Here is a 17,510-nt window from a genome sequence, read left to right as displayed (position 1 = left end):
CAGGCTTGGCAGCAGGTGCCCTTACCCACTGAGTCAACTGGTCAATCCCAACCTGATGGGTTTAGTGTATTATAGGACTATTAACTATAACTAATACCAACATTTTTGTTACCCAAGAAACACCTTACACTGGTCCCCACTCCCACACAACCCCCCTTAGCCCGAAGCAACTGCTCCTCTATTTTCTATCTGTATGTACACTTCCTGTTCCCTCTTTGTTCGTTGGGAGGGGGAGGGGTTCTTGCCAATGTGCTCGAGGTCAGAGGACCCCCCTCTCCTGCCACCGCCACCACAGGGGTCAGGTGTGGTGACAAACACCTTTACCTGCTGAGCCATTTCACGGCTCTCATTTGCCTCTGTTTGACTTTCATGTAAATTCCTGCCAAATCAATGTATTTGTGATGACTTAATATATCTTTGAGGTTCATGCATTCTGCAGCATGAATGCTTTCTTCACTACAAAGCTGCATTGTGTGTCGCACTCCTGTGTGCATATGCGCGTGCAGTCGAGGTCAATCTTGGGTGTCACTCTAAGGAGCCGCCACCTTGTTTTTGTGAGATAACTGGCATCTCTCAGGGATGCTGGAGCTCAATTTGGCAAGGATAGTTAGCCAATGCACTTCAGGGATCTGTCTCTACTCCCCATTCACCCTGTCCCCAGTGCTAGGGTTACAGACCTGCATCGCCATACCCAGCTTTTGTGGGGGTGCTAGGGATCACACTTGGACTCTCATGCTTGTGCAGCAGGTACCTTACGGACTGACCCATCTCCCCAGCCCCAGTCGTGAGAACTTTGCATGGATGCTATCTTAGTCCTTGTCTACCTGAGTATTTTATTGTTAGAGTGTTGACTTCAAAGGCCTTCCTTCTCTGTGTCTACTGAGATGGTCATGTGGTCAGAGTATGACTTTAGCATCTGGCTGATCTACAGGTGTTACAGCAGCTGCATTTCTTGAAGGGCCTTCTTTTGAGCTAGTGTTAGGCCTGAGTGGTCAGGGGTGGGAGCCTCTGGACCAGAGCCCTCAGAGGCCCAAGCCTATCCTGGTTTCCCTGTGGCTCTTCCTGACTTGCCCAGCATCTGCTGGCGGCCTGCAGCTCTGTCAAAGATCAGGGGTACAGGATGAGGGACGTAAAATGGGCTGGAAGGGGGACATGTCAGTAAGGACTGAACTGTGTTCAACAGAAGATGGAGAGGCCTGGCACCCAGAGGCCTTGATGACCTGAGAAAGCCTTTCACACTATAAGCCACGGCTTCCAGGCTTCTTAGGGCTGGCAGTGACATGGGCTGCTGAGGGGGACACTTAAGAGGGAGGTCCTTAAGAGGGAGGCCACTGGTTCCCTGCAGGACATCCCCACTAGAGTCATCTGTCCCCCTCACTGGCAGCTCAGCTCCTGCCCTACACCATGCTTAAGGCTACCAGACCTCCTAACCGATAAGGACCCCTGCTCCAGCTCCTAGGATAGTACCTGGGAACAGCAGGGCCTCCTGTGCTGAATGGTCAGGCCACCAAAGCCTTGTTAGGCTGGACAGCTTCTTAGAAACCTCTGGGAGGTCATGGTAAGGGGATAGCTCAGCTCAACTTTGAAATACAAGTGTCCCTAAAACTGGGGGTCACTGGAAGGACCAGTGCAAAGACAGAATCTAGAGGAAGAGTCACCCCCAGCATCGTGACTGTGGGGGTGCACTGGGCTGACAGCCTCGGGACACTGATCTAAAGACACAGCACAATGTGGGCAGCATCCCCGGTCATCACCACCTGGGGTGATGCTCTCCAGCAGAGGGGACATAATCTACAGCAGTGAGAGCACAGAGCCTCACACTGCTCATGAGCACAGGACCCAGCAGGCCTATCCCCGAGTCCCTGCCACTAGACTATTGGAGAGCAGATTGCCAAAGCTGCCTGGGGATGACCCAGACCTTACCTCTCAGGGGACAAGAGAAGCAGCAGACTGCAGCTCTCACACGCCAGGCCCCTGGAGGGAAGGCAGACACTCTGGCTGGCCATTTCCTTCTGCCCTAACCATGTGGCTGCTGTACCAGAAGGCTCTGAAGGCTTGTAAACAGTCACCTTCAAAAGCTGCCACTTGGTAGCTTGGGTGGGACTCTCTGGAATAGCTGCTACCTCCCTGGCAGAAGGCCCAAGTGCCAGCTGCTGCTCTCAGTCTGAACCCCGAGGACAGACAGCTAGGCCATGTCACACCTCTGGGCAAACACTGGCAGTCCAGAGACCTAAGACATCAGCACAAGGGACTGGCGAAGCTCACAGAATAAAGAGGCTCCCACAAAAGTCCAAATTACCACCAATACATTTATTTGAGGAGATGGGGTCATATCTTACCACGAGGGGAGGACTAGACATTGGCCTGCGTGACCTGTGTGTATTCACACACTGCACAGGTGACAACCCTCACACTTGGTGTCACCGTCACAGACAAGCGAATGAGAGGGATAGTCTTAGGAGTCACATGATTTCCCAATCAGGAGAAGGCACTGCCCTTCAATCAGAAAAATAGCGTTGAGGACAAGGGCCGGACACAGCACTAGCCTCCCAACACAGGCCCAGGCATGATGGCGCCCTATTTACAAAGCAGGAATGGGTGCTTCTGGCTGAGTGGCAGGGTGAGCTGGGCTGGAGGTGGAGGGACCTGATCCCGTAAGCCTTTGCCCATGACCTTTGCCTCCACAGCCTTTCTCTGCCCTTGTACAAGACAGACTCAAGTACCTCTGGGCAGGAGGGGATTCTTCCCCAACTCTGCTCCCCCAGGCTTCCTCGGGTCCCAGGTGAACCACCTCCAGCAGCCCCACATCTGGATGGACACATGGCAAATATGGACATGAAGCCGGACTGGGCTGGAGTCCCTCAGGCCCTCACCAGGGGGAGGCCAAGACCCCATAAATGTTTGGTCAGGCGACTTAGGTTACTCAAGGGCAAAGCATGATCCTGAGGACACCCGGCGGAAAAGCAGGCTGGAGCCACGGAAGAGCTGGCCCTGCGGGAGAAAAGAGGCAGTCAGCGGGAACGAGGCCATACTTCCTCAGAGTAAAACAAGCAAGAGGCCCAGAGGCCCAGAGCCACAGAAAGGGTGTAAGGACAAGACACAGTCATGAAAGCAAGGACAGATTTTGCCTTCACCAGCAAGACTAATTCAGGGTTGGTCCGGTCCACAAAGCAAGTTCATGGCCAGCCTGGGCAACTTAGTGAAACCCTGTCTAAAAATAAAAAGTAAAAGGGGATGAGAGCCAAGCGGTGGTGGCGCACACCTTTAACCCCAACACTCGGGAGGCAGAGGCAGGCGGATCTCTGTGAGTTCAAGTACAGCCAGAGCTACACAGAGAAACTTGCTCTTGAAAACCAAACCAAACCAAACCAAACCAAAACCAAATAAATAAACAAATTTTAAAAAAAAAGGGAGGCAGAAAATGGATCTAGCTCAGTGGCAGAGTGCTTGCCTAGCATGCACAAGACACTGGGTTCACTCTCCAAACGAAAGTGTTCCCTTATGCCTGGGGGCTCTAGTACCTATGGCTGAGCAGGAATCCCAGCCCCAACCCTGCAGGAATCCCCACGGGGAGGCTGAGGATGCAGCCCGACGAGCGGTGCTAGAGGGAACTCTGCCTCTTACTCTGTTTCTCCCTCCGAGTAAAGATTAAAAAAATCTTTTAAACGGTTATTGCGTGTGCATATGCTGGGGGTGAGGTGTGTGTGCACTAGGGCTCACGTGTGCAGGGCAGAGGACAACTCTGAGGAGCTGGCTCTCTCCTTCCACCTTTGGGTGGATTCTGGGGATGAACTCTGGCTGTCAGGCTTGCACCGCAAGCACCTTTACCCACTGAGCCGCCTCACCCCATTCCACCTATTCTCTACCTGAAGGGCACTTGGCACTCTTGGCTCTTCTTCAGGCCAGAGCTTCATTTGACTGGTAGCAAAGTAAGGCCAAGAAAAGGCAAGCACCTGCTCCTAGCCATGAGCTTGGTCCCTGGCCACTGACCCCCAAAAGCTATATCCAGCAGGAGGCTTCAGTACAGAGCCCCAGAAACCATGGCTGTCCCTGCCAGACTCCCATCCGACCCAGATGAACCCCGAAGATCCCCCAGGTCCAGAAAGGGCCTATGGAGGAGTTTGGCTGAAGGCATCCCAGACACCCTTCTTACTGGGGACTGAGTTCTTGGTCTCTGCTAGCTCCCACCTCCAAAGAAGGTACAGCATTTATTTGGCTTCTCGAGACAGGGTTTCTCTGTGTAGCTTTGGAGCCTGTCCTGGAACTAGCTCTTGTAGATCAGGCTGGCCTCGAACTTACAGAAATCCGCTTGACTCTGCCTCTGAGTGCTGGGATTAAAAAGCATGCGCCACTACCGCCTGGCCCTTTGTTCACAGGTTTTCACTGTTGCCCAGGCCCTGAGCTTCAGCCTCATGTGACTTTCTCCTCTCAGCCAGAGCTGGGACTACTTAGTACCTACTTAGTACAGAGGCCTTTTTGAAAGGTGACCTTGTGAATGTCTCAGAGCAGGTGTGTCTCCTCCGGAGCAGCCAAGAACACCCCCCCTCCCCGCTTCTAGCTGCTCACCTGCACGCTCAGGTACTTCCAGCAGTGGATCCAGGACTTGAACACAGGGGAATAAGGAGGGAGTCCAGCCTGCAGCCTGTGGAGGGAGAACAGGGGTCCTTAGACACATCGTCAAAGAGGGCAGAGAACTCAGGCGCTGTGCCCTATGCCCACCCAGACACCATGCTAACCCACAGGAAATTATGTGTAGGTGGAGGGGCTGCAAGGGCTCATCTGAATGTCCCAGCAGCCTTGGCAGGGGGCCAGGTGGAAGGGTACACACATACCCACAGTTGTTCACAGCCATGAGATCTCCAACAAGCAGGAAGGGGTAGGTCAGCATGCTTACTGCAATCTGAAAGACAGACAGACCTCAGTGCCAGCATGCCTCTTACCGGGTCCTCCAAGGCAAATGAGACCTGTCTCCAGCCCACCCTGGCCTAAGAAGGCAGTCAGCAGGACTTACCCCCATCACAAACTTCGTATAGCTCCTGATGGCCAGGGCCTGGCTGAACTGTAGACAGAAAGGAAGCAGCGTTTACCACAGGGATGTTAGGGGCAGACTTTTAGGTCTGTGGTACCCTCACCCGGCCTCATCTCACCCTTCATACCCCCTTTTCCAGGCCAGTTCCTGCAGATGAGGGTGTAGCTCCACAAAACTGCTTTAATTTGTAGACACTGAACGGGCAGGGAAGATCCACCCACCAGTCTCCCCCAGGACTGCCAACTGGAGCCAACAGACACCCCATGGACCATGAATGACCAAATGATCTCCTCCCCTATCCTTCCAGGTCTGGCCATTCCTGCTTTCAGAATGCCTGGCTTCCAGGAACCCTAACCGGCTGTGAGTCCCTAATCCTTATTTTGGTTGAGCAGAAGCCATCAAACTTTCAAGTGCCCGGGCCTTCTGATGCCTGACCCCTGCAGGTGAGGTCTGCAGGCTGACACAGAGGGCACCACCTGGCCCAGGATAGCACACCTGTGCTGCCAGGACCAAAGGTCACTATGGTCACGGAGAGGCACTGTAGGTTCAGTGTCCATCTACAGTCTGAGATGGCCTTGACTACATAATTCTCCTGCCTCTGCTCCAAGGTGCTGTGACTACATGCCAGGCCACAGTGGGATTCTTTTGTTTGTTTTTTGAGACAGGCTTTCTCTGTATAGCCCTGGCTGTCCTGGAACTCACTCTGTAGACCAGGCTGGCCTCAAACTCCAAGATCCCCCGCCTCTGCCACCTGAGTGCTGGGATTAAAGGCATGTGCCACCACTGGCCCGCTCACAGTGGGTTTTAAAGCAGGACGTATAATAAAGAACTGGAGCTATTAGCTGCCCTCATCTGCCAAAGCTTTGTATAAACTAGGGCCCACTTCTAACACTATAGAGACGGAATTACTTTACTTTATCTAGGCAGGGGTCAGGGTAATCTCATCTCCCCAGCGCTAGGGACAGTCAGGGCCCCCTCTCATCCAGGTCAAGAAAATCCCCAAATCCCAGCCTGTCCCAGCCCCTGGGCATCAGCACACAGAAAGAAAGGCAAGCCCTTGTTCCAACCAACCTGGGAACCTGGATTCTGGTCGTTCCCCAGCCCCCCTGGGGTGTCACTCACGCTGTCATCCACCAGGTAGGCATTGATGAAGTGGGCCAGCAGGTTACAGCCCCATAAGAAAACCACATCGCCCAGGAGGTGAGGAATTAAGCCGCTAAAAAAACAAGGTGAGCAGAGATGAGCAGGGTCGAGACCCAGGAGCTGGGAAGGCTGCACCCAGCTTATACCTGCAGCACCCAGGCCCAGCCTTCGGGAGGGCCTGGGAGAATAGCGGCGGTCCTCCTCCCACATGGAGGTCTCGGGTGTCACAAGCTGATTAGTGGTATCATAAGCTACTCTCAGAAGCCCCAGTGTCCCAGTGTGATAGCAGGACAAATACAGGTCACAAAGGAATGCCTGGCAGCTGGCAGCTTCTCCTGGTCACTCACCCGACCAACTCTCAGTGTCTCTGTCCTTCACCCTGGAATGTTCCACCAACAATGCATCATGCATGTGCTTGCAATGCACCACACAAGTGCTTGCAAGGACAGCTTCCCTGTGGAGATGCTTCAGGGCAAACCATTCTCTGGATCGTAAGGTTCCCTGTGAGGTTGCTGAGGTGCCAGAGAGACACCAGGCAGTTTAGAGGCCTCTTGCTCTTACAAAGGACCCGGCTCGGCTCTAGTTCTAGGGATCTGAGACTTCCTCTGGCACCCATGGCTCCTGTGTAAACCCGGTACACACAAACTCACACAGGCACACACATAAAAGCAACACATACATAAATTTAAAAAAAAATCTGAAAGTCCAAGAAAGTTAACTAAGTAGCACACCAGTGTTCTAAGGGCGGTCAACAAACATCTCGGCAGATGCACCATTCCCCAGTGGGTGCAGAGACTATACCTATATGCATCCCTTCTCCAAAGCCACCCACAACAAGCATGTGCTGCAGAGGACCCCAGTCACGAGCTGCCCAGGGCTGGAGTGTGTCACGGGCACTTGTGGACTCTTACACATGGGTGTGAGTACAGGGATGGGTTTCTCAACCTTGCTCTACGGCCATTTAGAGCTGAGCAACACTTAACTGATCTAGGGTGTGTTACTTGTCTTATTCTAGCAACAAAATGTTTACCTACAACTGGTCTGTTCACTTCCTTGTATCATGTTAATGCAGTTTTTATCTTACTCCTAGCTTTGGGGGTCAGGTATTTTAAGCAGTCGGAAATTAAACACGGAAGATTTCAGCATTCACTGGAACTCCCTCCAGGTACTATCTATGTTTCTGTGTTATTATTTTCACTTGCATCTTTATCTTCTTTACTACTTTTCTCATCCCCATGCTTCTACCCTAGTAAGTGGCATTTTTGTCAAAGCTGGTCTCTGACAATGCGCATGACCACTGTACACCACTGCCTAGACCTTCAAGTAGCAAAACAAAAGCCACACTGTCAGCCTGCCTCCTTGGCTGCCTGACACACATTCTTTCTGAAAAGTCTTTATGGTCTGATCTTTCTTTGTGGGTAAGTAAGCTGGGCTCAAAACCAACAGTGCCAGGTCTGTGGCCCTCAGGAGATCATATACCCAGAGACACAGGCCTCTGTACCTCTGTTAATGGCTGCCCTGTGGAAACACAGGCCCAACAAGGTCAGGTTTTCTGACTTGTTATAAGAAGTCAGAAACATGGACTTCTGAGCAAATCATACTGAGCATTCAAAGTCCACTAATTGTCCGAACAGAGCCCCACTGCCAACACTCAAACCTTAGTCCAAGTCGTAGCTTGACAGTCACCTTTGGCAACGGCACCAAGGATTATGCAGAACTTCTGAAGTCGAGTTCTGTGTCCCTGGCAACCCCAGAGCCCAGATGAGGCCTGGCAGGGGCTGGCTAGCTCCTCTCCCTAGCATGAGATTGTGTGTGTGTGTGTGGTGCTGGGTGCAGAGCCTAGGCCCTCAGGCATGCCACACCCTATCACTAAGTTATATCCCTTGCCCACGTCCATTTTCACCTAAGCTGTGACCCTTTCGGGTCACATGGACAGCTCTGGTCTCCACCATGCCATGAAGTGCAACACAGCTGGGCAGCAGCTGCTGAGCCTGGCCCACTCTGTGGTGAGGAGAGCACACCTGTTAGCGGAGCCATGTGTGGCCGGTACTGGGATAGACTCACGTACACGAAGAATCCCAGCAGTCCCTCCTCCTTGAAAATCTTCCCAATGGAGCTCAGGACGCCACTGGGGAGGCAAGATGGAGACAAGGTCACCTAGCAGAAGGCTACCTTCCAGCCTTACTCAGATCAGCAAGCACAAGTCAGAGTGGGAGTCTGTCACCAGGAAGGACCATAGGGGAGAAGCAACCTTCTTTTGGGGTAAGATGAATTTATTAAACCACTCGTGGATGCTGGGGCGCAGCAACCCACAGGGCAGAAGACAGAAAGGCGAGTGAGAGCAGACAAGATCACCTGCACTGGGCAGCAGAGGGCACTGCAGCTGGAAGGCCTGGGGTCAACCCAGTAAAACACTTCAGTCCCCCCCCACTCGGCAAGCCTGGGGTCAAGAGCCCTGCGGCTGCCTGCAGGAGATTAGCGGGAAGGCAGGCTACGGCTTCCTGGCTCCACAGTCACCTCTGACCTGTGACTGGAAACAGCTGGCCTGCACAGAGGCGCTGCAATGCCCAGGTGGAAGAGGCAGGCATACAAGCCTGGCTAGCTAGAGCTGGTGGCGGGCTCCCAGCCCTATCATACCCTATGTTCTTCTTGTGACGGTGGCCTGACCCACTGGGGTTTCAGCCAAGCTGTCCCCTCGGGTCATTTACCAACTTCATATCTCAGTCTGGGGAATCAAACAACTCCCATGAGTGAACCCAGAGCCAAGCATCCTGGCTGAAGAAAACAACCGAAGTCAGGAAACAGCAGCGGAAAAGGCTGTGTGCTTGGGCCATGGGCCTCCTGGCCTGAGCTGAATCTGGGCGTGTGAGGAGAAGGGAGCTTCTAGGTGGAGGATGAGAAGAGCAGAAAGCCAGGTTTCGGGAGCCAGAGAAACTGAGAAGTCCAGGAGGGAACCCCAGCTCACACTTAACCCAAACTCCAGCACAGGGCATTGAGGCTCCGCACCTCACTCTGCAAGGAGCTGAGGCTCATTTAGAGAATCACATGAGGCAGGGACATTCCTCAGAAGTGAATCGGTAAACAATCTATCCCCCGCCAGAAGAGTACAGATATTCAAGAATTACCTACCTGTACTTGGCCTCCCGTCCCACAAACTGCACCATGCAGCGCATTGAGATGACTGAGGAGAGAGAAAGCACTGGGGTGACCTGGAGGGAAACTGCTGGCACCCGACCCCTGGGGCGTCCAGTGCAGCTCAGGAGGGGTGGTCCTCGGACCCCACAGCCACAGTATCGCCTGTGGAAGGGCACAGCCAGTCTCCTCCCACCCCCTCCCCCGCCAGTCTTCCCAGTCATCATCTACCGCGGCTTCTGTTGTGTCCGGAAGGGGCCAGCCCACCCCACCCACTGCACTGTAGCGGGCTCAGCAGTATGGTCCTTACCATGTAAAGGATGGGCCAGCATGCGCGACACACACTGCATCATCATTTCATAGGACGTCTGTGAGAGAGAGGAGGGTGGGGACTGTCAGGCTTCTATCCACAGGGAAACACAAGACTACATGGAGAAACCCGGATTCCCTCCTCAGGCCTGGGTCTACCACAGATGCGGCCCACCCCGACCCTGTGGCTTCCCCAGATGTGCTGCCACCCTGGGCCAGAGCGGCTTCACAGGCTTTAGGGAGGGAGAGCCCCTGCAGTGTCCACCTGGGGATGAGAAGTCTCCTCTCTGTCCCTTGGCACCAACCTCTTTCACAACTTTCTTCAGTGAAGTCTTCATGTCGTCCTTATTGGAAACCTGCTCGATCTCGTCTGGAGGGAAAACCTGGCCACAAACAGAGTCATGAATCACAGATGAGCGCCTAAGGGACAGGCACTCTGTCTGTTGTCTGGGCTGTCGGTAACCACCAGGCTTGGGGAACTGAGGGGCAAGGCCACCATCACTGCTGCCACAGCTGTGGGAAAGAGGGAGGACAGTGGGGTAGGGGCCTCCCAAGCACAAGCCCAGGGGCTATTCACTGGAGTCTGCGTGGAGAAGTGGGACCAGGGCCGGCAGATTGCACCCGACTGTGACTGGAGCCTGGGGAACCCTGGGCCACTGCTTACCTTCTTCATGCTGCCCCGGGTCACAGTGGACAGGGCGTTGGACATCAGGCGGGGGCTCAGGCCCCGGAACAGCCCTATCTTCCCATCCACCTGGACAATGTACTTGGCTGTAAGAAGGCAAAGGGGGTGGCATCACGCCCAGCCCAGGACACCCACTGCTGGACCACACACCCAGACCAGTGGTTTCCCAATCACTGCTAAACGCAGCCAGGGTGTGTGTCCAGGGTCTGACACAAGCCAGCTCCAACCCAAGTGTCACCTGATCTGTCTCTTTTGGTAAAGCGTTCCACAGTTCTTCTGACAAATAAGCCCATCTGACTTCTTTCGTGCTTCCTTTCTTTCTTTTCCTTAGCTTTGAAAACTACTTGGCAAACTCAACTGTCGTTTCTCAACTCAGCAGCTGGAATGCTGTAATCCAAAACCAATTTCAGCTGCTTATATTTTTCTTGGGGTGGGGGTGGGTTGCCCACAAGCAGAGATGACCTTCCCTACCTAAGGGAGGGGGAAAGGAAGGGCATGGTTAGTTAGACAGGCCTAGGAAGGTCTGTGGGCCACGCTATAACCATTACCATGCTGTGCTATACCTAGGACGACACTTGACACCTCTGGCTCCTGTTAGTAAGGGACAAGGTAGAAACAGAGCAGCACTGGGAGAGACCCTGGATGGTCAGGTGGCAATGGGGACTTCCTGTCCCCACTGCTGTATTTCACACTCAGTGTGACATGTCTTGCACTCCCTACTTTACATTTAATCCATGTTCAAGAAGGTAACGTGCTTCTCTAAACCCTGGAAGCCAACAGAATATTCCCTCAACTGGATCCCCTTTCAGACCTGTGACGTCAGCTCTCTAGCACAGAACACAAACATGACGCACACAGGCAGTGGCGAGCATGTGTGCCCTTTTCTCCTCTGCAGCATAGCTGCCAGATGCCTTCACGTCACACCCAGCAAGGGCTTCTAGGGACAGGCAGTACACCTGTTACCTGCATAAACAGCTTCCTGAGGAGGGGAGTGGGGGAGGAGATGAGGGTGCCGGAGGCTGGACAATGAACTGAGCAGAGCTCGACTCTGGACTGAGGGGCAGGCTCTCACAGAGCCAGCTCTCGGATTTTCCCACTTCTGTGCTCAGCTGTCCAGTACGAGACAGCACTGTCCAGAGGCCTTCTCCGGAGCCGCGCCGCCCAACTCCTCAAGCCCTTTCTGCAGAGCCTGCAAACCCCCAGGGATTCCAGCCGTACACCACACAATGTCCACAGCTGTGGGGGAGGAGACACTGGCCAGACAGTTCTAGACAGCCAGACAGCCGGCACTTCCTGACCCAGGAGCAGCCAGTGTCCAGAAGAGCCCCGCTGACATCCGTTCTTGACATCTGATCTGAAACATTTATAAAACCTGGGTGGGGGCGCCTCAGAACCTGGCTCACGCTAGCAAGGAGGGACCCTTAAAAGGTCAGGATGGTCCCATGTGAACAGGCATGACATCAGACACAAGTCCTTCCTAACGGCGCCAGCTGCCATGGTCAAATCTGAGAAAGCCGGGTTATCACGTTATCTTTGTGTACAATGGTGGGTGGGGGTGCTCTACTTGCATAGTTCTCCTACATCAAAAATCTTAAAAGAAACACAAACACATGTCCCCACAAAATGGCCATTCTGCCTGGGCCTACATGCTACACTCGGAACTGGAGGCAAAACTGGAAAAGAACCTGACCTGTGATTCTGCCAACATTTAATGTGTGCTGGAGAAGGAGACTCAGAGGTCAAGAACCAGGTTATGTAGCAGGGGAGACTCAAAAAGAACATTCTAGATTAGCCAAATGGGTAAGAGAGGTCCGGAATGGGACGCAGGCAGTAAACTCGGAAAGGCATTTTAAGATCCCTTGTGCTGGCAGGAGGGGTCAGGGAGACACATCCTACCATGCCCTAGCCAGCTGTCACCCACAGCCTGAGAACAGCAGCGGAGCCAGAGAGGTGGGTATCTCGTCAGACCAACCTCCCCACAGGGAGGAACCAGTGCTGTTCGTGGGGCTGGGGCAGACAAGCGGTTGTACAAGTTCGTGTATCTGTAGAGAATCTCTGCTGCACACCCCCACCACCACCAATGCCCAGTTCTAGAACCAGCCTCTGTCCTGCAGCCTGGGCTGCAGCACCAATAGGTTCCTACCCAACTCCTCTGCCTCGGCCACTCTCAGGTCCCCTCCTTGGAGCTGGCACTGGCTCCCAGTGCCAGGCTGCACAGCAGGCTCCCAAGGCTAGTTGGGCCTGTGGCACTCACCGTAGGTGAAGAAGCTCGGCAGGTAGAGGACCTTCCTCCCCAGCACATTGGTCCCAAGGGTGGGGGGCATCGGCTCATGACCCACCTTCAGAATCAACAGAGACAAAGGACAGGGTCACTCTAAGGCGCCTCGCTCGTGGCTACCTCCTACACATGCGCAACTAAACTACACCTCCCTGGGAGCATCAGCTGATACCCTTCATCAATGCCCAGACTTAGGTCCCACTCTGGCCTCAATCTAAATCCCACTTCCCCCACAACCTCGATGCTAGACGATCTCAGTACACACACGGGCTTACATTTTATTACTTAAGAGCCTTTTGCTACATTGTAGTCTATGACTGTGTGCAGGATGGAAGAAGGGATACATTTTACTACTTAAGAGCCTTTTGCTACTTTGTAGTCTATGACTGTGTGCAGGATGGAAGGAGGTTGATTGAGATGTGCGTGCTCAGAGGACAACTTTGTGGAGCAGATTCTCTTCTCCTACTCTGAGGTGGGCTTCGGGGATAGAACTCAGGTTGCTTTACTACATTTGTTTTACATCCCTGTGTATTTGTGTACGGGCACACACATCCAGGTATGCAATGGAGGTCAGAGGACAACTTGCTGAGCTGGTTCTCTCCTTCCACAATGTAGATCCTTTGGAGTCAATACAAGTCCTCAGGTGTCTTTATCCAGAGTCATCTCATTGGCTCAGAGATACACGTTTAAGTTTGTTTGGTTTTTGAGACAGGGTTTTTCTGTGTAGCCTTGGCTATCCTAGAACTCCGCTCTGTAGGCCAGGCTGGCCTCTAACTCAGAGATCTGCCTGCCTCTGCCTCCCAAGTACTGGGATTAAAGGCGTGCGCCACCACTGCCCAACTGTTTAAATTTTTTTAACACTTATTAACTTATGTGCACATATATGTCATGGCATACAAGCGGAGGTCAGAGGACAATCTGCACAAACTGGTTCTCTTTCTGTCATGTGGGTTCTGGGGATCCCCGCCACCCAAGACTGGGTTTCACTGTGTAGTGTCCTGGAACTCAGGGTTCTGGGGCTTGAACTCAGGTCATCCATCACACTTGACAGCAATGTCTTTACCAATCCGCTGACCTGCAGCCCCCAGTTTTAAGTCTTCATTCTCCATTCTCCTCTGAGATGAATCTATTCATTCCCATCTTCAGGAGAAAACTTCATTCCAGCCTAATTCCCACCACAATGACAAAACGGCAGCCTTGGGTCTCAACTCTGCTGCCACCTGCCCGGTTCCTCTATGGCTCTGGCGAATACCTCCCCATCTGTCCCTGCCAGTACCAGGCTTAGCAGGCAAGGTCTCAATCACCCTGTATCCCGAGGACAAGAGGGCCTGTTTCTGCAGACTGTAGAGCAGGGCATTATCACCGAGGATCTGTCTGACCCACAGAGGGACAGCAAGAGGACTGAGTCAGCCACACCTACATGAGGCCCCTGTGGAGGGGCCAGGGCGCTAATATTTTGCCAATAAATGAGAAACTGCTACCATGAGATGAGGGGCACAGACCAGCGCCTATGTGGGGGTGAGGACTACCATACTTGGCACAAAGGGTGGCACACTAGCCTTGTGCCCTCAGCACAGACGGGAGCGGCACCTGCTGGATGTAGCAGAGGACAAAGCCCACAGGTTAGGAGGCCTGGCCTTGTAAACCGCACTGGCCCTTTGCTGCCTGCTGCTGTTTCTTCATCTTCATTAGGAAGGGGTTCCAAAGTTTACCCTATTCCTGTGGGTGCGCCTCTGAGACATATTAAAGACAACTGCTCGCAAATGTTTAATTCTTCTTTTTATTATCATTGTGTAGGTAGACCTCTGGAGTCGGGTTTTCTCTCGACACCTTGATTGTAAGTTCCAGGGGTTGAACTCACACCCTCAGGTTTGAGCAACGAGTGGCCTACCTGCCGCTAACCATCTCACAGACCCTGACTGTACAATTTCAAAACCCTTTCATTGTGAGGTCTTTAAAATTAAAAAATGCAGCTTGCAGAGCTTATCCAGGGAAGAGTCAGGTGAGCCAGGCAAACAGCTTTCCCTTCCAGAGCTTTTCTTCTAGTCTGAAGTTCCTGCCATCTTCCTTCAGTAGTGTTGGGTCCTTCCTTTGTGCTCCTAACTTCCAGCCCCAGGCTCCTGCTACGGAGCTGTCCTCCCAGGCTCACACTACAGCTCCAGCCCAGCCCTGAAACCTGCCCCCCCAGCCGCACATGCTCACGTCACCCAAATCTGGTGAGTGCATTGTCTTTATTCTGACCCCAGACAGGGTTTCTCTGTGTAGCCCTGGTTGTCCTGGAATTCGCTCTGTAGACCAGGTTGGCCCTGAATTCAGAGATCCGCCTGCCTCTGCCTCCAAGTGCTGGGATTAAAGGCGTGCGCCACCACCGCCCGGCCGAGAGTCTATTTTGCTAATGTCCACTGGGTTACCATCAAAGGCACACTGTTAGCCATGGTCAAGTTCTCCATGATCTGTTCCCGTCATGCTCACCCAAATGTGTTTCTGTGTGTCCTGACCACATCCAGCATTGTGAACCTAATACCAGCAGAGCCAGTTCACCACCTTCAAGCCTGTGCCACCTCCACCCTGACACCCACAGTCTTGATCTAAGGCCTTACGTTTTCTTCCCTCACTGCAGGCAACCTCCATCTAGCACTGCACACCTGCTCCCTGCAAAAGACAACCTGTCATTATTAGTACTTTTCCCCAGTGTTACTCTGATTGCTAAGCTACACCCATTAAGCTCTCGCCTTAGCTGTCACCCCCAACCGAGCTCTTCAGTCCTTACCCCTGCCATCGAGTTCTCGCCACCCTTGGGCTCCCACGCACACTCCAGGTCCTGTTCCAAAACCCTTTGATGTCATTCTTCTTTTCAAACCTGTATACTAACACCACCCAGGGCCCTCCCATGCAGTCCACCCATTCCTGGCACCCAGCAGTCCCCCCACCCACCCCACCCCACAGACACTCCACCTGTCATTCTAAGGTCCAGCTTTCAACTCTCAACCCATCAGCTCTACTCAAAATACCTCCAAAGCGCAGTGTTTCTCCCAAGCTGAGGCTCAGCGTGCTGGAAATCCTAATGCTGTAAATGTCCCATCAGCCACCTCCAAACCTGTCAGTTTGATGCCCAGTGGCCCTGATTGCGTCTTCTCATTCCTTGTCATATTTTCTAGTCAAATTCCAGATTCTACAGCCCCATCCCCCAGAGCTTCAATGATTCCCATTCTCAAGGCCTTCTTATTCCAAACGCATTCCTGATTCTCTCAGTTCTATTACAAGGACAGTAAAACCTCACACCCACTGGCCTTAAATCAATCCTCAGATCTTAGCTGGGTCTCCATCTCAATTTTCACTACCCATCCTCCACTCCTCTGAACTGGAAATTTCTAGAAAACATCTTTGGCTATCAGTCTGAGACTGAACCATGCCAATCAAAGTGTCCCCACCCCCATCACACCCACCTAGTTCTGCCAAATGAACACGTTCTTCCATCTCCCCCATCCCCCATCCCGCCTTTCTCCTCCCATCATCCTCTTTCTGAACTGCATCACTGGCAACAAGCAAAAAACAAAAAACAAAAAACAAAAAACGTTATATGTCCAAGCATCCTAGAGTCTAGACATCCCTACCTTGGCTCAGTTTTAGCCGGCCCTTACCTATTGTGCCTATCCCCACTGCCCTTTCTGCCCATTCCCACCCACGCAGACACAACCACTGCAATTCCATTTCCTTCCTCTCATAAATGCGTCATCCCTTCCCCCTGAAAGCCGCCTCCTGGCTCCCCTCTCCAGACTCGTAGCTACCACGGCTCCACTCCCCCAATGCGGAGGCCCCTCCTCCCACCAAATCTGTCGTCGCCATCAAATCCACAGCCCCCTTCTCAAGTAAACCGATCGCTTTTTCCTGTTGCATTCTCTCCCTCCCAGATTTTTGGCCCCAGTGCCCACTCCTTTGTCCCTCAAAAGCGCTTTTATCCATCCCTATAAATCCAGACCCCGTTGTCCTCTGCCTCAAATGGATTCACCTTTTAAACACTTTGCTTACGTCCCCAGCCCTCCTCTTCCCATTCACCAAAATTTCTCGGCCCTCCCCCAGCTCTGTGGTTTCTTCTCGCACTCCAAATCCATTACCCTTCGTAATCTCAAGCCCACTGCCTCCGACTATTTATCTCTCATATCTTATCGCCCCCCTTGCACCCCCAACCCCCTCCTATCCCACGTCTGTCAGTCGCGTCCCTTAGCCCCCTCCCTGCACCCCCAAATCTCTTCCTATTCCACGTCTGTCACCGGCGTCCCTTAGCCCCCTCCCTGCACCCCCACATCGCACACCCCCATCGTCATCCTCCCGCAGCACCCTCGGCCGCACCTGGATCAGCAGCTTCACGTAGAGCAGCGGGTGGCTCAGAGCCGTCACGCCCGCGCCCAGCGCCACGAACAGCGCCTCGGTGGTCGGGGCGTTGTCCCCGGAGCCCGGACCCCCCGCGCCGCCGTCCATCCTGCGCCCCGACGGCTGAGCCGCGGGCCGAGGGTGGCGAGGGTGCGCGCGGTGAGCGGGCGGCGGGTCGCGAGCGCGGGCCTCGACTCCCGCCGGCGCGCCGCCGCGAGCTCCTGCTCCAGCTCCGGCTCCCGCCATCCCCGCGGCGCCGCCGGGAGCCCAAGGCGCCACTTCCGGGTCCGAAGCCCCCATGGCGCCAGGCGGCAGGTCACTCCCCGTCACGTGGTGACGGCCACGCCCCCTCGTGCGTCAAGGGGCGGGGCCGGGCGGCACCACTAGCGCCGCTGGGAGAAGGGGGCATGGCTGGCTGGCTCGTGCCATCCAGTGCTGCTTTGCTGCCCGGCCTCGTCCGCCCGGGGCCCGTTCTCTGCAGCCCGCCCCTTTGCGGACCAGGCCTGTCGCCGCAGTTGTGCCTACTGATCAGCGCCTCTGCGGCCTGCCTCTGCGCCCCTCCA

General features: G+C 53.8%; 1 protein-coding gene across 2 annotated transcripts; it reads right to left on the bottom strand.

Moving 5' to 3' along the window:
* Positions 1-2,291: 2,291 nt before the first annotated feature.
* On the bottom strand, positions 2,292-17,254 carry Mtch1 (mitochondrial carrier 1). 2 transcript variants are annotated; one of them, XM_038342299.2, is made up of 12 exons: positions 16,927-17,254; positions 12,553-12,637; positions 10,278-10,384; positions 9,919-9,996; positions 9,615-9,672; positions 9,302-9,353; positions 8,241-8,300; positions 6,101-6,245; positions 5,012-5,059; positions 4,833-4,900; positions 4,567-4,642; positions 2,292-2,991 (listed from the first exon to the last, which is right to left on the bottom strand). In XM_038342299.2, exons 1-12 carry the CDS (start codon positions 17,245-17,247, stop codon positions 2,920-2,922), a joined length of 1,170 nt encoding a protein of 389 aa, XP_038198227.1. In that variant the 5' UTR covers positions 17,248-17,254; the 3' UTR covers positions 2,292-2,919. The 2 variants fall into 2 exon arrangements, with proteins under 2 accessions (XP_038198227.1, XP_038198228.1); XM_038342300.2 differs by having other exon boundaries at positions 6,152-6,245.
* Positions 17,255-17,510: the final 256 nt, after the last annotated feature.

The sequence above is a fragment of the Arvicola amphibius genome, chromosome 9 (genome assembly GCF_903992535.2).
Source record: "Arvicola amphibius chromosome 9, mArvAmp1.2, whole genome shotgun sequence".
NCBI classification, from domain to species: Eukaryota; Metazoa; Chordata; class Mammalia; order Rodentia; family Cricetidae; genus Arvicola; species Arvicola amphibius.
Note: the sequence above shows the minus strand (reverse complement) of the source record. Positions and strands in the feature narration are given on the sequence as shown.